At 44.7% G+C, this 22,191-nt stretch overlaps 6 protein-coding genes across 10 annotated transcripts; 3 read left to right on the plus strand and 3 right to left on the minus strand.

Annotated features, from left to right (window-relative positions):
• The first annotated feature begins 559 nt into the window (after window positions 1–559).
• On the plus strand, window positions 560–6,694 carry LOC117146582 (protein rhomboid). The gene is made up of 4 exons (XM_033312896.1): window positions 560–1,052; window positions 5,109–5,470; window positions 5,538–5,880; window positions 5,944–6,694. The coding sequence occupies exons 1-4, from the start codon at window positions 813–815 to the stop codon at window positions 6,250–6,252; spliced, it is 1,254 nt and encodes a 417-aa protein (XP_033168787.1). The 5' UTR covers window positions 560–812; the 3' UTR covers window positions 6,253–6,694.
• LOC117146584 lies at window positions 4,064–4,983 on the minus strand. Its single transcript, XM_033312897.1, has 2 exons — window positions 4,878–4,983; window positions 4,064–4,706 (listed from the first exon to the last, which is right to left on the minus strand). The coding sequence occupies exon 2, from the start codon at window positions 4,689–4,691 to the stop codon at window positions 4,143–4,145; it is 549 nt and encodes a 182-aa protein (XP_033168788.1). The 5' UTR covers window positions 4,692–4,706; window positions 4,878–4,983; the 3' UTR covers window positions 4,064–4,142.
• On the minus strand, window positions 6,627–12,400 carry LOC117146581. Of its 5 annotated transcripts, none has more exons than XM_033312893.1 (10): window positions 12,284–12,400; window positions 11,199–11,388; window positions 10,899–11,108; window positions 10,613–10,824; window positions 9,728–10,066; window positions 9,041–9,633; window positions 8,891–8,978; window positions 8,570–8,838; window positions 8,351–8,489; window positions 6,627–8,292 (listed from the first exon to the last, which is right to left on the minus strand). In XM_033312893.1, the coding sequence occupies exons 2-10, from the start codon at window positions 11,380–11,382 to the stop codon at window positions 7,120–7,122; spliced, it is 3,207 nt and encodes a 1,068-aa protein (XP_033168784.1). In that variant the 5' UTR covers window positions 11,383–11,388; window positions 12,284–12,400; the 3' UTR covers window positions 6,627–7,119. The 5 variants fall into 5 exon arrangements, with proteins under 5 accessions (XP_033168784.1, XP_033168783.1, XP_033168785.1 ...); XM_033312892.1 differs by having other exon boundaries at window positions 10,899–11,117; window positions 11,154–11,388; XM_033312894.1 differs by having other exon boundaries at window positions 9,728–9,940; window positions 10,899–11,388.
• A 333-nt stretch (window positions 12,401–12,733) lies between these two features.
• LOC117146998 (ATP-binding cassette sub-family F member 1) lies at window positions 12,734–15,874 on the plus strand. Its single transcript, XM_033313677.1, has 3 exons — window positions 12,734–12,844; window positions 12,915–14,018; window positions 14,089–15,874. Exons 2-3 carry the CDS (start codon window positions 12,917–12,919, stop codon window positions 15,705–15,707), a joined length of 2,721 nt encoding a protein of 906 aa, XP_033169568.1. The 5' UTR covers window positions 12,734–12,844; window positions 12,915–12,916; the 3' UTR covers window positions 15,708–15,874.
• Window positions 15,875–15,990: 116 nt separating this feature from the next.
• On the minus strand, window positions 15,991–16,621 carry LOC117147001 (replication protein A 14 kDa subunit). Its single transcript, XM_033313681.1, has 2 exons — window positions 16,277–16,621; window positions 15,991–16,205 (listed from the first exon to the last, which is right to left on the minus strand). Exons 1-2 carry the CDS (start codon window positions 16,511–16,513, stop codon window positions 16,104–16,106), a joined length of 339 nt encoding a protein of 112 aa, XP_033169572.1. The 5' UTR covers window positions 16,514–16,621; the 3' UTR covers window positions 15,991–16,103.
• A 433-nt stretch (window positions 16,622–17,054) lies between these two features.
• LOC117146999 lies at window positions 17,055–20,967 on the plus strand. The gene is made up of 2 exons (XM_033313678.1): window positions 17,055–19,062; window positions 19,129–20,967. The coding sequence occupies exons 1-2, from the start codon at window positions 17,782–17,784 to the stop codon at window positions 19,984–19,986; spliced, it is 2,139 nt and encodes a 712-aa protein (XP_033169569.1). The 5' UTR covers window positions 17,055–17,781; the 3' UTR covers window positions 19,987–20,967.
• Window positions 20,968–22,191: the final 1,224 nt, after the last annotated feature.

Raw genomic sequence — 22,191 nt, forward strand, 5'->3', positions numbered from 1 at the left:
GCCGGATATCCTAAAACAAACAGTTATATGAATATGTGTAATATTTCTCAAGATGTTTACTTATTTTTTATTTTCGACTATAATTTACTTGATGATAGCTAGACTACCTATTAATAAGCGCTTTGTAAGTCAATATTTAATGGCATTTAATTGATTTAAAGTAAAATATATATTTCATTTTTAAGTCAATAATAACAATAATAATAGGACTCACATATTTAGTTTTTTTTTTTAGATATTTTATTCTTGGCATATAATTTTTAGACAATATATATATACATTGATTATTGAAGTCGTTTTATTTGCTTTGGGGTTTTATTTTTTGTTAATTGATTGTTATAAAAGTATTTAAAAAAAAACTAATCAAAAAGAAAATCTTTAAAATAAATGACTTATTAAAAGTGACCAAATAAATAATATTCATTAACTTTTTCAAATTTAACCGCCTTTCAGCGTTGCCAGATTGGGTTGCATGCGGGATTTGATTATTTTTATTCACAACTCCTGGGTAGAGTGTCATTTGTGCTGCTCCAGCAGCTGGTCACACTGCACAGTCGCGCAGTTTGGTTTCTTTGGTGCGAGGAGTCGGTTGGTGTTGTTAATTTTTTTTTTTTAGTTCGCTCCGCTGTTTTGCAGGTGCTACGCGCTTTATGGCCCGCTCTTAATCTTATCGCAAATCAAACCGCGGCCAATGAGCAGCGTAATTGCACTTTTCGGCTAACGGTAACGGCATTTCCGCACTCCGAATTCGAATTCAAACAAATCGCATCGCATTGCATCGAAAAGCCAAACAACAAGAAGTGGCCGCAAAAATGCCCGTGAAAACAGTGAATCGCCAGCAGAGCCAAACGCCCGCCCAACAACTGCAATTGCAGCAGCAGCGGGACGTCGAGAATGGGCTATATCCCACGATTCCGGCCGAGCGACGATCGCCCCCTTCGCGTCCACAAACGCTGCGACAGGACACCATCGATATGGAGGAAATACCGCTCAATCAGACGAACAGCCAAGAGCCCGAGGATCGGCGCAAAATGCACGAGATATTTGACAAGGTACGTAGAACATATAATACTTGCAAATCCACAGTTTTCCCAGCACAAGTAGGAGCTCATCCCAAGTCTTAGATATTTTATGTTTGTAGAGCCAGCTAACCAAGTAGTAGCCATGGTAACTAGAACTATTAAGGAATTACTGTTTACTTAGCACTATATTCTTAAACTAAATCTGATAGAATTCCGGAAATGTAGGATTAAGGTGAGGGAATAATTAATTTCTAGTAGTTTTCAAGTCATTTTGGAGAGCACATAGTGGTTAACCCATTAGAACCAGCTACCATTAATTATTCCAGTTAAAACTGGCTGGTAAGAAACAGAGGGTTAATGCTGAGATCTTGTGAAATTGCACCATATTAATGCATGGGAAATTGGCGAAAAACAGAAGAACAACTGTAATTAAAACACTCAGCCGGCACTTCGCGGCAGTCACACACACACACAGCCATACGTGCGTGTGAATGGAGTTGCTTGTGCTTGTGGGGTGGGCTGCCCTGTTGCCGTCTTCTTCTCACCCTCGGTGAAAGTTGAGTTCGATGAATCATCTGAGCATCGATCTGCTATGTCGGCGCTCTTCTCTCTTCGCACTCCACCAAAAAAAACCCCACCTTTAACCCTTCAATGGGCCGGCGGGCGAAAAGCGACACAATCAGATGCTTTTGTTTGCAAACATGCCAACAGTGGAACAAACTTAAGGTCAAGCGGTTGGGTGTAAAAATCAAACCCTGTATCTTGCGGTGATTAATAAATACGTGAGATTTTAGTGAGTTAAGAATTCGATTATATTGCCTAGAAAATCAACTGCTATATGTATTTATACCACACAATCATAATTCAACTTTTCGGTGTATTTAACCCATCACCGTGTGTCTGTCACTCAACTTTGCACCTTCGCAGAATTTCGTATCACATTTTATGAGCTATTTTCCGCTGCAGTTTGTTTTCTTAACATTGAAAAATCGTGTGTGGTGCAAAAAAAAAAAAATAGGGGCACTACTGCTGGGGACTGAGTTTTCTTATCGTGACAGAGGGTTGGGGGAAAACAGCAAGAAAAAAAGAAGAAAAAACCGGTTATAAATTATTGTTTGTTCGCTTTGAGTTCTGTCTTTGTTGTTGCTTTATTCTTTGGTGGCGTTAGTCACTTAACCCCCAACTGGCCCACCGTCCCCCGTTGACACCCACCGCCCACCTGTTTGCCCGAGTGTTACCATTATCAATTTAGCAATTTGTGGATTTCAGCTTTTCGATTTCTGCCACTGCGAGTGCCTCGACGTACACATACTCCTCCTTGATTCACCATTTGTTTATAGCCATATAGAGTGTTAAGCGTTCATATCGCGTTCAATGGCCCCCGGCAACAGGGGGATTCTATCTACGAATCCATCAGTTGAGGCCGCTTCGATTCCAGTTTAGTTAGCACTCTCTCCTGGTAGATTTGGTCAGATATGCACATACATATGTAGGTATTCTGACCATACGATTAGCATACAAGATGAGCTGCCCATCCAATCCAAGCCCATTCGATGCCGCTGGAAATCGGCATTCCAGACACATTCCTACTCTCTCGGCTGGCAATCTTATCTGAATTCCCTCGCTCCAAACATTCAAGTGGCCAAAATACTCTGTTTGGGTTTCCCGAGCGTTGATTCAATAATCTAGCCATGATATTACAACCAAAATAAAGTACACACCAAATAATAGCAAGCATATAGAGCATATTTTGTCAAAAAAAAAAAAATAAATAAATAAAAACACCAATTATCCTTTCAACCAACATTATTCATTGCAAAGTTCAACTTGAACTCGAAGGGGACTGTATCATTTTGATATTTTTGAAATATCATGTTTGATATGTCAGAGATAACAGTCTTTCTGATATGGGAAAATACCTGATAGATGACCATTTTCGTTGATATTATTTTCATTGAGCTGTGCCAAAGAGTAAATCTTAAGTTGTCTGTTGGCTAATATAGGAAAGTTTTGGAACTTCAGGTGTTCGAATGCTTTTACAATTAACTATTTCCGAAAACCATATTTTCAACAAACTGACCAAGTGGCTTTTGTGTGTTCCGAATCATAAAGCCAGCAAATGCAATGACCAACAACACTTGACGACTATGACTAAGTCCCAATCCCCGCGAGACTCCATAACCACTGGCAGCTTATCGCCTGGTTATCCAACTTTTTGGTTGTTTTTTCCCCTGTTCTGTTCTTTTTTAAAAACACCTAAAGGTGTAATATATTAGTTTACGACTGGAAAGGAGGCTACATATGTACACGTACATGTGCACCTATCTAATTACCTATAGTATATGCCATTGTGAATCTAACTTTTAAGTGCGAGCATTGACTTTTCGCTTGTTTTTCTTTGTTATCCCAGTTTGCAGTTATTTACTTAACTATAACTGAAATGTGATGAACGTATCCATAGAGTGAGCTGATGATGTGCCATTGTTTGTATTCCGATTAAGTTCTGGAAACCCATTTGTTTAGACTAGAGTTTTGTGAATATTTCCCAGTACCAGATACCTTTGAATTACATTTATAAATAGACCTATAATGGTGACAAATTCGAAAAAGGCAGACGGCTAAATAATAAAAAATAAACCATACTTAAAACGGTTAGTGCAGAGCTTATCTATGACAAATGTTTTTTATGATCGAGAACCGGGAACAAAAATCGGTAAGACAGTAACATCCAATTGAGAATTTCGAACTTCTGAAAGGAATAGATCCTTTTGTAGTTATCAGTGGGTATTGACCTTTCGCAAAAACCATCAGTTGCGTTTAGTTAACTATAACTTTGTAGGCCTTTGTGCAACTTCAAGTGACATTGTTTCGATTTGTTTTCGATTAGCCCCGTTTTGGATTTCTAGTTTCTCGTCTCGATCTGTGGCATTCATTCCTGCCCATTTATGGCCACTTTTTGGCCCGACAGCATTCGCGGCTGTGTTGCAAGTGCTGCTGCTGGTGAAGCAATCAAAAAGGGGAAAAATCACTCAACAAACATATTAATATGTGGGGACTTGTTTATTTGTGAACTCATGCCGCTACGCTATGATTTGGAATAGTTCTTCGGGTGGATGGGATTCATTCAGAGTCCAAGGGAAGGTCAAAGAACGTGGAATTTTGGCTCTTGGGAGCGAGGCAACTGGTGGCCTGCTGCTCCTCCTCTTCCACATCCACAGCATCGTGCCAAGCCTGAGAATCCGGCAACTCCTGCTCCTTCTGATCCGTCAGCTGGAGCAGACGCATCTGCAATCGCTCTTGCTCTTGCAGCTGAACGACTGGACGCCTTGGAGCAGCCACTTCGCGGATCAGCGATGGCATGGCGGTCGGCCAGTTCGGCGGCAGAGTTAAGCCAGTTGTCCTGCCCTGCCGCTCCAGGCGCTGCAACTGGCGGCGCTCCATGGCCACCAGTTCCCGCTTGGCCCGAGCCCGCACCTGGTCGTCGCTGGTCGTGGTGCAGAGACTCAGGACCGCAAAGATGCCGGCCATGCCCAGGTAGAGAACCAGTACGGTCATAATGCCGGATGATTCCTGCATCGGCTCTTCCTCCGCCTCGACGTCGCATATGGGCGTCGGTGTCCAGCCAAGCCAAGAGGTCACGTGGCGGGTCATCTCCATCAGTTGCGACATCGTTCTCGGTTGAATCTTGAGGCGAAGATACAAATAAACTGATAAGTATAGTTTATACTAAATAATTATATCATTAACCGATGTCACTAGAGTATAGAGTAGATGGCAAATGGTAGTTTCTTTACTTCCTTCTAGAGATGAGTCAGTAGTCTAGTTCTAAGAGGTAGGAGGGATGCTGATATGTACCCAATTGTAATCGGTGTTTCCAAGATGTTGTTTTTTTCTGGATTCGGTGCGGGTCTGTCCGACCACCCGGAATTTCAGCTGGGAACTGAGAGTTTGAATCCCTAATATTTTCAAGCCCCCATGACGCTTTAGTATATGGCCTACTGAGTAGTAAATGTTGACTTACCAAGTTCATAGGTGTGAGCTTAACCACGATGACTAACCAACCAACTATATATGCCTCTCACACAGCACGACTCTGACAGAGATGGGCTGATCAACACGCACGAGCTGAAGGAACTGATCTCGGATGGCTATTGCCGGGACATTCCCGCCTACATCGCCGACCAGATCCTGAAGCGCAGCGACCAGGACAACGACGGCCACCTGGACTTCGAGGAGTTCTATGCGATGTCCCTGCGCCACAAGTGGATGGTGCGCAACATGCTGACCCGCTACTGTCGCTACGTTGTGCCGCCACCGAAGCCCTTGGAGGGCGATGAGCCCGACGGTGCCTATGAGAAGCAAATGTCCATCTGCCCGCCGCCGCTCACCATGGTGCTCTTCTCGATCATCGAGATCATCATGTTCCTCGTGGACGTCATACATTTCCAGTGAGTAGTGATGGTACAATTGGTTGCATATGATAATACCTATTAACTATTAATGTGCTATGTTCAGGGACGATCCCAACTACCAGGATCGCATAGGCGAGAGCACAAGTGGACCGGCGGCCACCTTGTTCATCTACAATCCGTACAAGCGCTATGAGGGATGGCGCTTTGTTAGCTACATGTTCGTCCACGTGGGCATCATGCATCTGATGATGAACCTGATTATCCAGATCTTTCTGGGAATCGCCCTGGAGCTGGTGCATCACTGGTGGCGCGTGGGTCTGGTCTACTTGGCTGGCGTGCTAGCCGGTTCCATGGGCACCTCGCTCACCAGTCCTCGCATCTTTCTGGCGGGCGCATCGGGTGGAGTATACGCACTGATCACAGCGCACATTGCCACGATAATAATGGTAAGTCGTTGATATTTTTGATACTATTTGATATTCCATCATTACCTTCTGGTTGCCAAATAGAACTACTCGGAGATGGAGTACGCCATTGTCCAGCTGCTGGCCTTCCTGGTCTTCTGCTTCACCGACTTGGGTACCTCGGTGTACCGCCACTTGACCGACCAGCACGATCAGATTGGCTATGTGGCGCATTTGTCCGGTGCCGTGGCCGGTTTGCTGGTGGGGATCGGTGTGCTGCGCAATTTGGAGGTGCGGCGCTGGGAGCGCATCCTCTGGTGGGTCGCCGTCATCGTTTACTTTGCCCTCATGACCACTGGCATCATCATACACGTGTTTGTTCCCGACTACTTCCCAAAACAGGAGTACAACTAGCCCTACCCATAGCTCTAGCTCTAGCCCTAGCCCTAGCCCTAGACCATGTCCAAAGTGCACTTCGATATTGAGCCGAGGTTGCAGTACGCACAGTACTAACTATAGGATTCCCGACCATGTGCCTATGCCAGCTGCAAACATAATTTATTTTCTTACACCTTGCCATGTCAGCTTCATCCCAATCCGAACGTGGTGCACGCATGTCGTACGTATTTTTATATATTTATATACATACATATATGTATTCTCGATCCACATGACGCGACGCAACGAAATGTCAACGGAGAACAAAACTCAGCTGCATTTGTATTATACATTTCGTCGACATTTTTTTTTCAAGAATAACAAGAGATATCTTTAAACAAAGTGTTCTGTATATTTTTGGAGATTTATTATTAAGATCTTATATTTAAATGCAATAAAAACAATGTCTTTGTACGAAGATGATGGGTTGTTTTGCGTATGAATTATATTTTTTAATTGTGTCATTCATGTTCAATTGTAATGAGTACAACTTCGCAGGGCCAGCAGGACCAACAGAACTTACACGCAATCTTACATAAGTACTATAATTTTATAGTGAAATTTATAGTTCACTTCCCAAAACAATGATTTAAGTCGATTTAGTACGCCCCAGCAATTAACCCATTTATTTATTGTGTTTACATGTTTTTGTTTTATGTTCATTACAAGCTGATTATATCGTCCACAGCTTGTGACAAAGAAACGTATGGAATGTCGTTCAAGAAAATGGTTGAGAGTGTGTTTAAATGTGGTGTGGTGTTTGGGAGTGATGCTTCTCGAAAAGACTCAGTCTTGGCATTCTCTGCTACTGGGAGGGCTTAAATATGAGCTAACTTATGGCATCTAGGAATTGTTTGTCGGCTTTGGAGGCTTGAGGAAGGTAACCATGGTGCTGTTGAACATGTGCACCTTGACAAACGTAACAAAAGTTGTTGGTGCCACATCGCGCAGAATCATCAGCAGGCGCTTGGCGGGCAGAAAGGTCACGCATTCGGTGTGATCAGTTTCGGTGCAATAGTCGTCGGGAGCACAATAATTTAGGTCATCGTCATCCGGAACTCCCGGTACAGGGCGCTGCACGGGGATCACATCCTTCTTACTTCCCTTGTACAGCTCTCCCGTTGCACTTAACAGCTGGGTAACCAATCCCAGGCGGAACACGCGAAGCTGTAAGGCATTTTCGCAAACGGCACGCATCACGGAATAGATCACGTTGGCCGAATTTTGAATACACTTTGGGACCAGCAGCAGGTCCGTAACAGAGGTGCACATTCCAATCAACGAGGTTAGAAGGTCATCCACCTCGACGTTCACCAGCTCCAGTTGGTTTACCGTACCACCACTGGCTACACCACACATAATGTGGTACAGCGGAAAAGTGGTATTGACCATGTGCTTGTTTTCTAGGCGGAGTCTGCGTAGAGCCTTTAGATAGGGCAGCACTTTCTGGCCAAATTCCTTGGTATTCATGCCCTGGCATGAAGACAACACTAGCACCTTCAGTTTTAATAGTTTCTTCAAGAAGCGAAAGTCCTGCGAGCCTATATAATTCACTCCACGAATATTCAACTCGGTTAGATGTATCAGGTTGCCCAGAGAGTCTAGTGATTCCACTTTGCTTCTGTGGTCCGTCATTAGGATTTCGAGCACGCGAAGCTCAGCGCATTTCTGTTCCAGGTTGGAAAAACTATAAGTTGGACTGCAGCAGATTGCCCTTAGCTCCAGCAGATGGGGCAAGTCACGAAAGATCGCATACAGGAACTGGTCATCTACTGGACAAGTGCGAAGAACGCGCAATGATTTCAGGACGCTAAGGTCGAGATTAGCGAGAATATCCGGACTCGGCAAAAATGTGCCCAGCATGTCCAGTTCGCGAGTGTCATTCTTTGCGAGTTCACGGATAAAGCACGGCCAGTTGTTGATATGGGTGTGGCGTAGAGTGACTGTGCGCCACACACTCCTATCCTGACTGATCATGGACCAAGTTTTGCAAACCTGCGCCATATTTACACGTTCCTGTATGGTATGGGATGGGATTACGAACTTTAACTTTACGATGACCTAGACATTTTACCTTCATCGACATGATTTTCATAACGGCCATCACTATCTGGCATCCGACGTGGGAATCGGTCAGGCTCTGCACCAAATTGGAGCTAACATTGTCCTTTGAGATCGTTTTCAGGCCAGTCAAATTGGTCTGTTTTGGAATCCTGATAATTTGGGGAAATACATATAAATAACTGTGGGTTTCGTAGGTCTTTGCATTGGTCTTGGAACTAAACCGACTCACACTTTCATATTGCAACCAATCGGATCGGTTTTGATGGCTACAGCCTTGCGCCCTCCAATTACAACAACCTCTTGTTCCTTTGTAGCGGTCTGCTGCTCCACGATTTCTAACTGCTTTTTCTCCGCCTGTGGAACGGATATTTCATCTTCCACGGTGACTTCTATCATACTGAAGTCACTGTCGTCATCATCTTCATCACGATGACGATCATTGCCTGCAGCCTTTTCCAACCATCTCTTTTTGGCAAATCCCTTCTCATAGATACACTTCTGCAAAAGGATATTAAAGCCTTTGAATCTCCAATAGCATTTCGTAAATTACCTTGCACAACTTAGGTCCAGACGGATGAACCGTAGCCGTGCAGTTCGCACAAGGCTTTGACTTCTTAGGGGCTGCTTTTGCGTGAGCTCTGGACATGAAAATACAGACTATATAGAGATCGAAATGTGTATATATATACAATATATCTACCTGCGCCTGCGAATGTTGGAATTACCAATCGGTGAACTGCACGAGCTGCTGTTGGTGTAGTTGGATGCATCAGCCCGAGAATTCCCCTTCACCGCCATGGTGGAGGTCCAGCCCTCACTCGGTGGACTTGCCCCTTTGGGCACCTTGGGCTTCGACACCCGCTTTCCAGTGACCGCCAAGGTAGGCGTCTGGGGCATAACGCTGGACGGATTGGCCAATCCTTCCTTGCCCTCTACCACCGCCTCTTCCTTTGCCACCGTCTTATCCTTCACCACCGGGACATGCTCTATCTCCGCCACCTTTGGGGCTGGGTTACCATTGGTGCGAGTCCTTGGATTTCCAGAGCTGGGTATAAAGAGATCTCGTTCGACGCCTGTTTGCTTTAGGCGTGCGTAAATAACTTTAAAAGAGGTGTCGGTGGATGTTTCTTTCCCATCGGCCAGCGGCGTATGGCTACTGAAGCGCATGGAACGACGCGATTGCATCGGAGGCGAATCATGGGTGGACATGGAACGTTTCATGATGCGAGCGGACATAGCGTCCTTAGTTTCTATAAGAGATTTGTGCGAGGTATCCTGTTTATTAACTTCAACCTAAGGGGAACGAAACAAGTGGAAGATAAGGTCAATGGTTAGTAAGTCTGCGATATTTCCGACTCTTGGCATAAGATTTTTTTAGGGTCTCCACCTGATTGTTTAAGTCTGATGGTTGCATGTTGGTTGCTGTTGTACTGGTACTGGATGTGGTTGCAGTACCAATTGCATTTGGATTGTTATTTGTGTTCAAAGGTTTTTTAATGGCTTCATCCAATTCCCCCCCGGTGGCGTCGAGTTGCGATGTCATTATCGGCGTTGTTAGAGACTGCTGCTGCTGCTGCTCCTGCTGCTGCTGCTGCTGCTGCTGCTCCATAGACTGATTAGTGATATGAGCCGGCTTTGCTGAACCTGCTGCTGTCTCCTCTTGCGGTTCCACTCTCGGAAAAACCTTTAGGCCACTCCATGGCAGTACACCTGACTTGGCCGTCGACTATTGACGTCGTGTGCAGATTGTGTATTGTTTGGTTGAGATTTGAGATAAGCACAGATACGATTTCGTGTTGAGAAATACAATAATACAGAACAAACAAAACGCTGTCCGCGCTCTAACGGACACACAAAAAACAAACATAGTCCTCTGTATACCAGTTACCAAGTTTGGATTGGAATTGGAATAAACCTAGGGCATTAGCCAATAAACAATTAATGGGGATCTAGAAACCTTAAGCTCTTTGGATGTATGGAAATTTCCGTCCCAAGATTATTTACAATATTTTTATGTTTACTTCGATGGGGCAATTTGAGTATAAGTTTATATGAGTTATAAGTTTATAGTATAAGTTTATACTCAAATTACTTTGATTCATTATGTGTAATATGTGTAATTATGTGTAATATATGCCGACCGAAAGGGAGATTCAAATTAGCCCATTTGTGGATTGGACATGAGTATACAGAGAGGTATGTTCTATAAGCTTGAACAAACAGCAGCAGGCCAGCTCGTCTCCTGGACAGCACCGTCATCCCCTCTACTCACCAACGGATTTTTATCCGAGTTACTTTCGATGTTGGATACGGGCGTTAGCTTTGGGAATTCCCCAGTCCATCCCATCAGACCTAAATCGCACGGTTCAAGATAGCGCCTGTTGCGCATATACTGACGCATATACGGTGGAGGTGGGCTACGGCGTCGGCGGCGTACATCATATTTGATGTCATTTGATGTCCTCAAAGTCTTAATCATAGTACCTAAGTGGGTTTATATGAGATGTGTTAGAATACGCTACAGATGCTGGTTCAATTATTTATTTATTTATGCTTACTTTTTTTATCCTGCTCAGTGTTCGAGTCTTTGAAGCTAGAGCTATCCCGATGAGCAGAAAGATTCGCGTTTGTGGCATTGGCATTGGCATTGGACACCGGCAGGTCGCCGTCAATAATGTTGCGTCCTACGCCGGCACTCTGTTTACCGATGGAACCTTTTCCATCTATAGCACCCATAGCACCTTTTCCATCTATAGCATCTTTTCCATCTATAGCATCTTTTCCATCTATAGCACCTTTTCCATCGTTAGCACCTATAGCACCTTTTCCATCTATAGCACCTTTAGCGCCAATAGCACCTATAGCACCTATAGCACCGCCTGTGCTATTGACACCGGAACTACGTCCTGCAGCTGTAGATGATCCGACTAAGGAATCAACGTTACCATTATCATCAGAATCCGACGATGAATTGGTAGGGCTGGTAGAGTACTCAGCTAAGGGCTTCTTGTTACGCGGCTTTGAAGGCCCAGGATTGTCCATGACGCTCTGGAATGGATGTGCAATAAATCAAGCTAAGTTTCTGCCTATATGTTGTACGTTTTCTCATAAAACAGTAATAGAAGCGATAGGCAAACAATTCAATGGAATATCGGCTGTCAAAAATATTGACCTTGAAGACCTGGGTTGTCACCTTTTCCAGTAGCGACGTTTTATTGCTGAGTCATTTTATTTCAGAAGTATGCGATGTAAAGTCTACTCACCAGAATTAGCCCTTTTTGATACTTTACTGTAAGCAAATTCTGAAAAAAAGTTTTTTGCTCTATATTCTCCTCCTTCCATATAAAACAGTAATTTTGGCTATCGAAAATATTACTTAGCAACTTTTCGAGAAAGACAAGAGTTGTCAGGCCTGCTGTTTAGAAATTAGCTTTACAACAAGCGAACGCCGATTACAAATGTTAAAAAAACTAAATATGTTTTCCTATTCGGACAACACAAGCATTTGGTTTCGCACAAGGAGCTAACACTGTATTTTACGCATTTGTGTTCGTTTGCCGGTAAATCTGCACACAACTCACACACACACACACGTATATAAATTTATACAAATGTCAGGGTTGTTGCTTCGCGGTTTGTTTTCGTTACGATTCTGCTTTGATCGCCGAAGCTCACACACGAAAAAACTGAATAGCGGGTTCTTGCACTTTCGCCTTCACAAATTACACAGTTTTCCTTTTAAGTTCAATTTACTAGAAATCTTTCGGAACGTTTCGCTTTGTCACTGTGTTTATCAGCCTATGCATTGCCGCCTCTTCGGTGTATCGCGAACTTGCGGAAGTGTGTGTGGATGCGACGCTTATTAAATCTGCAGCGGATTGTTCACTTAACCGTGCCTAAATCGTGTCGAACTCAACAATTTTGTTTCAATTTTTAAGCTTACCTTTGAAAAAGAAATAAAAAGTTCACTTAAAAAGACACTGACTGAACACGACAACTTCTTTCGGAAATATGAATTTAACTCACAAGCGACTTAACTTGTCAACTTCCATTCACACAATTATTCGGTTAGATGGAAAATCTCGAAATGATTATTCAATACTATCGAATAAGTTTTGGGATTTTCCTAACACATTTAAATACTAAGTATTAAGCACACGATATGTTTTAAAACATACCGACATATACCTTCACTGAGATCACAGATTTTATTCAAACGAATGTCTAAACGTATTTTATTTTTCTCAACACTTGTTGTATACTAAAAGTAACGTTTATCGAAATTGCCATTTCTGGTGCCACCTAACGGTTTTTCCATCGCACAGTTTCGTTCCATGTGCTGTCATCGATAGTCCAACAAAAAAAATATCGCGTGCAATCATCCCTGGCGACACAACTGGTTGTACAATGTACATATGTATATAGCGATATTACATACACCTATATACTGCCAGCTCTGCACGTGAAATTCGAGGGCGGCTGTAGTAATCTGTGATCAATTCAAGTGAGTCAAGCGCTAAAGCAAGTACCATCTTGCCATACAATACCATCTCTTTATCCCTATGTGTTCACAGACATGTCCAAGGCCAAGGGTAAGAAGAAGGAGCGTTTTGATGACGACGAGGAGCAGCTGGAGAAAGTGCAGGAGAAGAAGCTACCGACGAGCAAGAAGGGCGGTAAGAAGGGAAAGCGAGGAGGTGGCGGCGCCGACTCCAGCGACGAGGATGTCACGCCCAAGAATCGGGACAACGAGGATCTGGAGAGCATAGCCTCGTCGAATCAGAGCAAACAGCAGTCTGCCGGCAAAAAGCAGGCCAAGAAGGGTAAAAAGGGCAAGAGGAATGATGACTGGAGCGACGAGGATGAGAAGCCAGAGAAGAGTTTGCCTGCCAACGACCTGGACGATGAAGATGACGATGAGGCGCCTCTGGCATCCAAGCCAGCTGCCAAAAAGCCACAGCCCAGCAAAAAGAACAAAAAGAACAAGAAGAAGAACGACGATTTCTCGGACGAAGATAAACCGGAGCTGGACTTGGACGACCAGGACACTGAGGACGAAGTGGAAGTGGTTGCTGCCAAGCCAGCCTCCAAGAAGTCCAAGAAGAAGCAGCAGGCTCAGCAAAAGAACAAGTTCGCCATGAGTGATGATGAGGAGGATGAGGTCGCCGAAGATCTGCCAAATGACAGCGAAGAGGAGGAGGGGGAACAGGTGTCCAACAAGGCGGCCAAGGAGTCAAAGAAGGAACAGCAGAAACAGCCCGAAAAGGAAGTGGATGAGCAGGAAGTGGCGCAAGTCCTTAGCGAAAAAGTGGCGAAAGTGAGTCTCAAGGAAAAGACACCTGAGCTCGTACCCAAGGTCGAGCCCGAACCCGAGCCCGAACCCGAGCCCGAGTCTGAACCCCAACCCGCCGAGGAAGGCGAAGCCGAGGCAGATCCCAAGTTCGAGGAGAGCAAAGAAACCAAGGAGAAGAAACTCACTCACAAGGAGAAAAAGAAGCAAAAGAAGCAGCAGGAGTACGAACGCCAAATGGAGCTGATGACGAAGAAGGGTGGTGCCGGTCACTCGGACTTGGACAACAATTTCACCATGTCGCAGGTGCAGAAGAGCGCAGGTCAAAAGGCGGCTCTGGAGCAAGCCGTGGACATCAAGATCGAGAATTTCACCATCTCAGCCAAGGGTGAGTCATCATTGCTACAACTTTTCGTTGTGCATTATCAATTTTAAACCCGAACATTTTTTTTTTTTAGGTAACGATCTATTTGTGAACGCCAACCTATTGATTGCACATGGACGCCGTTATGGTTTGGTGGGTCCCAACGGGCACGGCAAGACCACCCTGCTCCGGCATATTGCCACCCGTGCCTTTGCCATACCGCCCAATATCGATGTGCTGCTTTGCGAACAGGAAGTCGTAGCTACCGATAAAACGGCCATCAATACAATCCTGGAAGCGGATGTGCGTCGCACAGAGATGCTAAAGAAGGCCGATGAACTGGAGAAACAGTTTGTCGGTGGCGATTTGACTGTGCAGGAGGAGCTAAACGACACCTTCGCGGAACTGAAAGCCATTGGAGCCTACTCGGCGGAAGCCAGGGCACGCAGAATCCTTGCCGGTTTGGGTTTCAGCAAAGAGATGCAGGACAGGCCGACGAACAAATTCTCCGGAGGCTGGCGCATGAGAGTGTCCCTAGCAAGAGCTCTCTACCTGGAGCCCACGTTGCTTATGCTCGACGAACCGACCAATCATTTGGATCTTAATGCTGTCATTTGGCTGGACAACTATCTGCAGGGCTGGAAGAAGACCCTGTTGATCGTGTCCCACGACCAGAGTTTCTTGGACAACGTCTGCAACGAGATCATACATTTGGATCAGAAGAAACTGCAATACTACAAGGGCAACTATTCCATGTTCAAGAAGATGTATGTCCAGAAACGCCGCGAGATGATCAAGGAGTACGAGAAGCAGGAGAAGCGCCTGCGCGAGCTGAAGGCCCACGGTCAGTCGAAGAAGGCAGCGGAAAAGAAGCAAAAGGAATCGCTCACACGCAAGCAGGAGAAGAACAAGTCCAAGCAGCAGAAACAGGACGAGGATGAGGGACCGCAGGAGCTGCTGGCCAGGCCCAAGGAATACATTGTCAAGTTCCGCTTCCCGGAGCCATCGCAGCTCCAGCCACCCATTCTGGGTGTCCACAATGTCACCTTCGCCTTTCCAAGCCAGAAACCGCTGTTCATCAAGGTTGACTTTGGCATTGATCTAACTAGTCGAGTGGCCATCGTGGGACCCAATGGTGTGGGCAAATCAACCTTCCTGAAGCTGCTGCTCGGTGAATTGGAACCGCAGGAGGGTGAGCAGCGCAAGAATCACCGACTTCATGTGGGCCGCTTTGATCAGCACTCAGGTGAACATCTCACGGCAGAGGAATCGGCTGCGGAGTACCTGCAGCGTCTGTTCAATCTGCCTCACGAAAAGGCGCGCAAGGCATTGGGTTCCTTTGGTTTGGTCAGTCATGCACACACCATCAAGATGAAGGATCTTTCCGGTGGTCAGAAAGCCCGTGTGGCCCTCGCTGAGCTTTGCTTGAGTGCGCCGGATGTACTAATTCTCGATGAGCCTACGAACAATCTGGACATCGAGAGTATCGACGCCTTGGCGGAGGCAATCAACGAGTACGAGGGTGGCGTGATCATCGTCTCCCACGACGAGCGTTTGATCCGTGAAACAGGTTGCACTCTCTACGTGATTGAGGATCAGACGATCAACGAGATTGTTGGAGAGTTCGATGACTACAGAAAGGAGGTTCTCGATTCGCTCGGCGAGGTGGTCAACAATCCTAGCGTGGTGGCCAATGCGGCTGTGCTGCAATAACCCTCAAGTTGCATACGGACTTGGAGTCCATGCAACTGGTCATCACTCGTCATCCGGCTCGCCCTATGTTAATTGTTCAACTGTTGAATTGATTATCTGCTAGTTAGCCTTTTTATACCAACATATATACAATAACAAATTGTGAAAGTAAATGTTATTACACAAGAGCGGTTAAGAATGTGTTGTTTATATTATTGATCTAATAAGAAAACAGGAATTATGAGAGTATTTTGTTGTAGAACATACTGGTAGAAAACACCCGTAAATTGTAAACAAATGTAAATATGTAGATGCTTTATATTTAAAGTTTATGCCAGCTCTGGGTGTTCTCCAAGAAAATGAGAAAAATAACATTAGAGTGTATAATATTAATTCTTAGATATAATTGTGGACATCCTAGCCGCTGCGATAGAAGGCCTTGACATTGTTAATCAGGTGGCTCAACCCATTATAGCCATCCTTATCGAAGTCGATGTTCTCGCCGCCAAACTCAATGACCTGCAAGTGAATAGTGGGCAAATGGTTTGGGATCATATATGTACATGACTCCATGGATTGAGTGCACCCACCTCTTTGGCCCTGAGGGTGTCCGCGCCATGGGGCACTCCAATGACCTCCACCCAGGCTCCTTCGGCGGCGCCCAGTTCTCCCGGCAGATTGATCTTCAGCTTGTGGTTGTCCGTGGAACTGGCCAACAAAGTGGATCCCGCGACGCTTTCAACGCGAACCATTATGCTCACGGTTTGGCCGGAAAACTGCTTCAGCATGCCGCCGTTGATAATCGAGCGTGGATCAAAGGCATCCATAATAACTTCTCAGTTAATTAACGTTCAACAAACAGCCTATTTCGGCAGAAAATGAAATGCCGTCAACGAGAAAGAGCGCCAATACAGCTATCAAGTATGATAATCGATAATATTATTGCATTACGTCTCATATCGATATTATTCGAATTTTGTTGCAAAAATATTTATGGATTTATTGAAACGTCAAAAGTTATTACTTTCCCACAGTAAGAATCTAATAACTTTTTATATGTATAATAATAAAAAAACCAATTGTGTTCTATTTAAACAGTGATTTGCTGTGTGTTATCTGGTTACTAAATATAATAATCCAAATGTTTAATGCAATACGAAATATAACTCTTTTTTATAACATCAATGTATAATGCGATATTTAAAAAAGTATCCGGAGTTGCGATATATACTGAAAATTTACTTCACACCTAATAGATTACATGTATTACAACAATGTTATCGACTAGCAACAAGATGTTCGAGGTTTTCTGATACTTCGTCCGGTGTGAACGTGCGAATTTTAGTACGACAACCAGTTACATCGATGTATCGATAGTTTTTAGACTGGCCAATGTTTATTGTTATAAAATAAATGTTAAAAATAAACAATTAATCACTTAGTATAAACAAAAACTAGTGCAAGCAGCAAGTGCGTTGTTAAAACGACCCCCGCCCTTCGAATTTCCTTATTGCGGGCATTAAAACGCAACAACAACAACGACACCAGCAGAAGCAACAACAATAAGCAGGAGATTCAGATTCGCAACGCAATCAAAACGAAAAAAAAACGAAAAATAAAAAACTACAAGGCGAAACGCATAAATAAATAGGGAAGCAAATAATAGTAATAATAAGACTAAAAGCAAGTGGAAAAGTACGAAAGCGAAAAGAGAAAACATATGTACGTTGCGTGAGAGTGACGTGTGTGTGTGTGTGTCAGTGAGCGAAGGAGAGCTCGTGAGAGAGGGGAGGCGAGCAAAAACAAAAACAACATCACAGCATAAGCGAGACCTTGAAAACTTTAAAAGCAGCAACAAAAACAACACAACAGCCAAAAATAAGAAACTAAAAGCTGCAAAAGTAATAAAAAATATATTTTAGCCGAAAAATTTCCATAATAACAATTCTAGAAGTGCGGAGCGTACACTCTGTTATGGAGAGTGACGATTTTCATTTACCGCAAGGCGCCAATTAAAGGGGAAAATCCATAAATCGAGGATTACAAGTGGAAGACAAGGAGGCAGTAACTCCAGAAAACTCCAGAAAAGTCCAAAATGGCAGCAGCAGAGACGGGCAACACGGGCTCCACAGGATCCGCTGGCTCGACAGGATCGGGATCGGGAAGTGGGAGCTCCTCAGATCCAGCGAACGGACGGGAGGCCCGTAATCTTGCCGAGAAACAGCGACGGGATAAGCTTAATGCCAGCATCCAGGAGCTGGCCACCATGGTACCACATGCAGCCGAATCCTCCCGTCGCCTGGACAAAACCGCCGTCCTCAGATTCGCCACCCATGGCCTGCGACTTCAGTATGTCTTTGGCAAATCCGCTTCCAGACGTCGCAAGAAACCCGGCCTCAAGGGAACGGGCATGTCTGCCTCACCTGTCGGAGATCTACCCAATCCCAGTCTGCATCTAACGGACACTCTAATGCAACTGCTGGACTGCTGTTTCCTCACCCTAACCTGCAGTGGCCAAATCGTTTTGGTATCCACCAGCGTGGAGCAGCTATTGGGCCACTGTCAGTCCGATTTGTATGGCCAGAATCTGCTGCAGATCACGCATCCCGACGATCAGGACCTGTTGAGGCAGCAGCTAATACCCAGGGATATAGAGACCCTGTTCTATCAGCATCAGCACCACCAGCAGCAGGGTCACAATCCCCAGCAGCACTCCACTTCCACGTCGGCCTCAGCCTCGGGCAGTGATCTGGAGGAGGAGGAAATGGAGACGGAGGAACACCGTCTGGGGCGGCAGCAGGGAGAGGCGGACGAAGACGAGGATCACCCGTACAACCGACGAACACCCAGCCCGCGGAGAATGGCCCATCTGGCGACCATTGATGAACGACTACGCATGGATCGCCGCTGCTTTACAGTCCGCTTGGCCAGGGCTTCCACGCGAGCGGAGGCCACGCGTCATTACGAGCGGGTGAAGATCGATGGCTGCTTTCGTCGCAGTGACTCCTCCTTGACCGGAGGTGCCGCTGCCAACTATCCCATTGTCTCCCAGCTGATACGACGCTCGAGAAACAATAATATGCTGGCTGCTGCTGCAGCGGTGGCAGCAGAAGCGGCGACGGTCCCGCCCCAGCACGATGCCATTGCCCAGGCGGCGCTGCACGGGATCAGCGGCAATGATATTGTCCTGGTGGCCATGGCCAGGGTGCTGCGAGAGAAACGGCCGCCTGAGGAGACGGAGGGTACTGTGGGCTTGACCATCTATAGGCAGCCAGAACCCTATCAGTTGGAGTACCATACGAGGCATCTAATCGACGGCAGCATCATCGACTGTGATCAAAGGATTGGTCTGGTGGCGGGATATATGAAGGATGAGGTGGGTATACTAACATCTCCCTGAACATTTTATAACAACTAATCGTGTATTCTCCACTCGAATCAGGTGCGCAACCTTAGTCCCTTCTGTTTCATGCACCTGGACGACGTTCGCTGGGTGATTGTGGCCCTTCGACAAATGTACGATTGCAACAGTGACTATGGCGAGAGCTGCTACCGTCTGCTGTCCCGCAACGGGCGCTTCATTTACCTGCACACCAAGGGCTTTCTGGAGGTCGACCGTGGCAGTAATAAGGTGCATTCCTTTCTGTGCGTCAACACGCTGCTCGATGAGGAGGCGGGCCGGCAAAAGGTGCAGGAGATGAAGGAGAAATTCTCGACAATCATCAAGGCGGAGATGCCCACGCAGAGCAGCAGTCCCGATTTGCCCGCCTCGCAGGCACCGCAGCAGCTGGAACGGATTGTCCTCTATCTAATAGAGAACCTACAGAAGAGTGTGGATTCAGCAGAGACGGTTGGCGGCCAGGGCATGGAAAGCCTAATGGACGATGGCTACAGTTCGCCAGCAAATACGTTAACCCTCGAGGAGCTAGCTCCCTCGCCCACGCCCGCCTTGGCCTTGGTGCCGCCGGCTCCCTCATCGGTCAAGAGCTCCATCTCCAAGTCGGTGAGTGTGGTCAATGTGACGGCGGCCAGAAAGTTTCAGCAGGAGCATCAGAAGCAGCGTGAACGAGACCGTGAGCAGCTTAAGGAGCGCACCAACGCCACGCAGGGCGTGATCCGGCAACTGAGCAGCTGTCTCAGCGAGGCGGAAACGGCATCCTGTACCCTATCACCAGCCAGTAGCTTGAGTGCCGGCGAGGCACCGGACACGCCCGATCCGCACAGCAACACATCACCGCCACCGTCGCTCCACACACGACCCAGTGTCCTGCATCGAACCCTGACCAGCACGCTGCGATGACGGGCTGATGGAACCTGGTTTGCCTTCTAATTGGGTGTGGAAATGGACGTCATTGGTAGCTCACATGCCCACATACGACTTAGTATCGGTAATATAATCCTGGCCAATCGCAAAGTCAAAACCCAAAATGTATCAGGAAGACGAGCATGAATCAGATAATTTGAAAATGCAGCCAAAAAACTGAATGTGTTTTTGCCAAAAAGAACGTGGGTTGAAGAACCTTTTGTTTTCGCATTCACATTTCCAAGCTTTGAGCAATCAAACAATTTTAAGTTTCAGTATACATATGTATAATGAGTTGGCTTACAAAAGCCATTAACAAATCAAGCAATTGTGTAATTTAATATGGGACTTTCCGCGATTTTTGCTTTCTACGTACTTTTCAACTTGTTCCAAACGCATTCTTCATTATACAGCAAACTGATTCATAAGGTTTCCGTATTATCAACGAAATTACCGCGGTTTCATTTGAGTTTAAACATAACCATATGGCTATGTGATGAATATGCAATATAAGCTCGCATTTATTTTGATATTATGACAGTAATAATGATCTGATCACGATAATCGGTTTTCCCAAAACATAAGCGATACATTTTGGGTACATTTGGCCATAACTGTTTCTGTGTGTGATTTCGGTATAAAGAAGTAGTTTGATTACATGTTATATTGAATGGCGATCGGTGGGTGCTGCTAAATGCGTTCCATTATCAATAATCTTCGTTATGTAATTACGTTTAATTTGTAAATATGTATGAGTGGTGAGCGTGCGTGAGTGGTGTGTGTGTGTGAGCGTGTGAGCATGGGTGTGAATGAACATTAGATCAGTGCTCTGATTTGGTTTTAGTTGAAATTTAAGCCCCATTTCCCCGATTTCCCAGTTATCACCTTCCGCCCCAAAACACCAGTGTAAAAAGAGTACAAAAAAAAAAAAAGAAAATAGAAAAACAAACAAACAATTATATATTTATTTCGCCCTAAGTCTAGAACGTGCTAAACACAACTCATTAATAGTTAAACAAACGGATGTTGCAATCGATGGAAATTAAACGCTTGCTTTTAGATTTGCCGTCTCACTCGAAGAAAGAGAGAGGACTACATATGTACAGTCAAACTTCAGTTTTTGAATTGGAGATTTTATTAACTTGTCAGTGAACAATGTTTTTATTTTATGAAGAAGAGCATAATTTTTTTTTATATATATATTTATATCACAAATCTTCTTTGATATCCCTTTGTAATCGATAAAAACACTTCCAGGCGCAGCTTTATTTTTCAACAGTTTTAGTTTTGGGAACATTACAAAGAATGTAGAAAACGATATTAGATACCAAAATGTGTATTTTAAAATATGCTTACAGCTAACTTCCCCATACTCCATACTCCATACCCTTATAAACGTTGTAGTTTGTTAAAAATTTGTTCAAAATTAAAAAAAACCTAAAATCCAATCCGCTAAATACAATATAATCATTTAAATTGTTCTAAGTTACACTTCTATAATGTCTACCGGACAAAATATGATTAAGTTGAAATTCCAAAGTGTTGTTGAGGTTCGTACTAGCGAAGTTTGGCTGTAGTTCAATACTCACAGAGAGGGAGCGAGACATCTTCCCATCTCGCTCCGACCTGTTATCAAAGCCTTTGCCATTGTCCTTGGCGTTGCGTTCTTATCACCGGCGTATCGGAGGGAATATATGATTTTTTTTCGGGCAAGTGTTTTTAGTGGTAAATATGAGGCGGTGGGTGGTTTCGGGGGGTTAGGGCCACGGCGGTTGGTGATGGGCGTAGAGGATGAGGGAGGGGGGTGGTGTTTGGTTTAACACGTTTCGTTATTTTTTGTTTTATAGCGAAATTCCTGTAGCTATAAATGTATGCATACATATATGCTATTAACTTTTCGTTTAGCTCAATTTTCTGTTTGTATTTTTAATTATAACTCGGTTTGTCTAGTGTGTAATTTAATTAAAAGTCCAATGCTAATTCCCCAGCGAATCGTTCAGTGTTTGTTCAAACGAGTTGTGCTCTTTAAACACTTTTGGCTTATCCTGTCATTTAATTTTTGTTTGTTTTCCTTGCGTTGTTATATATCCAAATAAAAATTAAAGTTTGAATTGTTTTTTTTTTAGCAATTTAGTTTTAAGTGTAATGTCAAATGTCAAGAGGTATACTCTGTATAAGAATAATAATGTGTAATGTAATTTT

This window comes from Drosophila mauritiana, chromosome X (genome assembly GCF_004382145.1).
Source record: "Drosophila mauritiana strain mau12 chromosome X, ASM438214v1, whole genome shotgun sequence".
NCBI lineage: Eukaryota > Metazoa > Arthropoda > Insecta > Diptera > Drosophilidae > Drosophila > Drosophila mauritiana.

Coding starts and splice junctions, on each gene's coding strand:
- LOC117146998 (XM_033313677.1), top strand. CDS start 12,917: ATGTCCAAGGCCAAGGGTAAGAAGAAGGAGCGTTTTGATGACGACGAG. Junction 14,019..14,088: donor TTTCACCATCTCAGCCAAGG/GTGAGTCATCAT, acceptor TTTTTTTTTTAG/GTAACGATCTATTTGTGAAC.
- LOC117146582 (XM_033312896.1), top strand. CDS start 813: ATGCCCGTGAAAACAGTGAATCGCCAGCAGAGCCAAACGCCCGCCCAA. Junction 5,471..5,537: donor GTGGACGTCATACATTTCCA/GTGAGTAGTGAT, acceptor TGCTATGTTCAG/GGACGATCCCAACTACCAGG. Junction 5,881..5,943: donor ACATTGCCACGATAATAATG/GTAAGTCGTTGA, acceptor GTTGCCAAATAG/AACTACTCGGAGATGGAGTA.
- LOC117147001 (XM_033313681.1), bottom strand. CDS start 16,513: ATGGATGCCTTTGATCCACGCTCGATTATCAACGGCGGCATGCTGAAG. Junction 16,206..16,276: donor ACACCCTCAGGGCCAAAGAG/GTGGGTGCACTC, acceptor ATTCACTTGCAG/GTCATTGAGTTTGGCGGCGA.
- LOC117146584 (XM_033312897.1), bottom strand. CDS start 4,691: ATGTCGCAACTGATGGAGATGACCCGCCACGTGACCTCTTGGCTTGGC.
- LOC117146999 (XM_033313678.1), top strand. CDS start 17,782: ATGGCAGCAGCAGAGACGGGCAACACGGGCTCCACAGGATCCGCTGGC. Junction 19,063..19,128: donor CGGGATATATGAAGGATGAG/GTGGGTATACTA, acceptor CACTCGAATCAG/GTGCGCAACCTTAGTCCCTT.
- LOC117146581 (XM_033312891.1), bottom strand. CDS start 11,382: ATGGACAATCCTGGGCCTTCAAAGCCGCGTAACAAGAAGCCCTTAGCT. Junction 8,839..8,890: donor CTGGACCTAAGTTGTGCAAG/GTAATTTACGAA, acceptor ATCCTTTTGCAG/AAGTGTATCTATGAGAAGGG. Junction 8,490..8,569: donor ATTGGTTGCAATATGAAAGT/GTGAGTCGGTTT, acceptor CCAAATTATCAG/GATTCCAAAACAGACCAATT.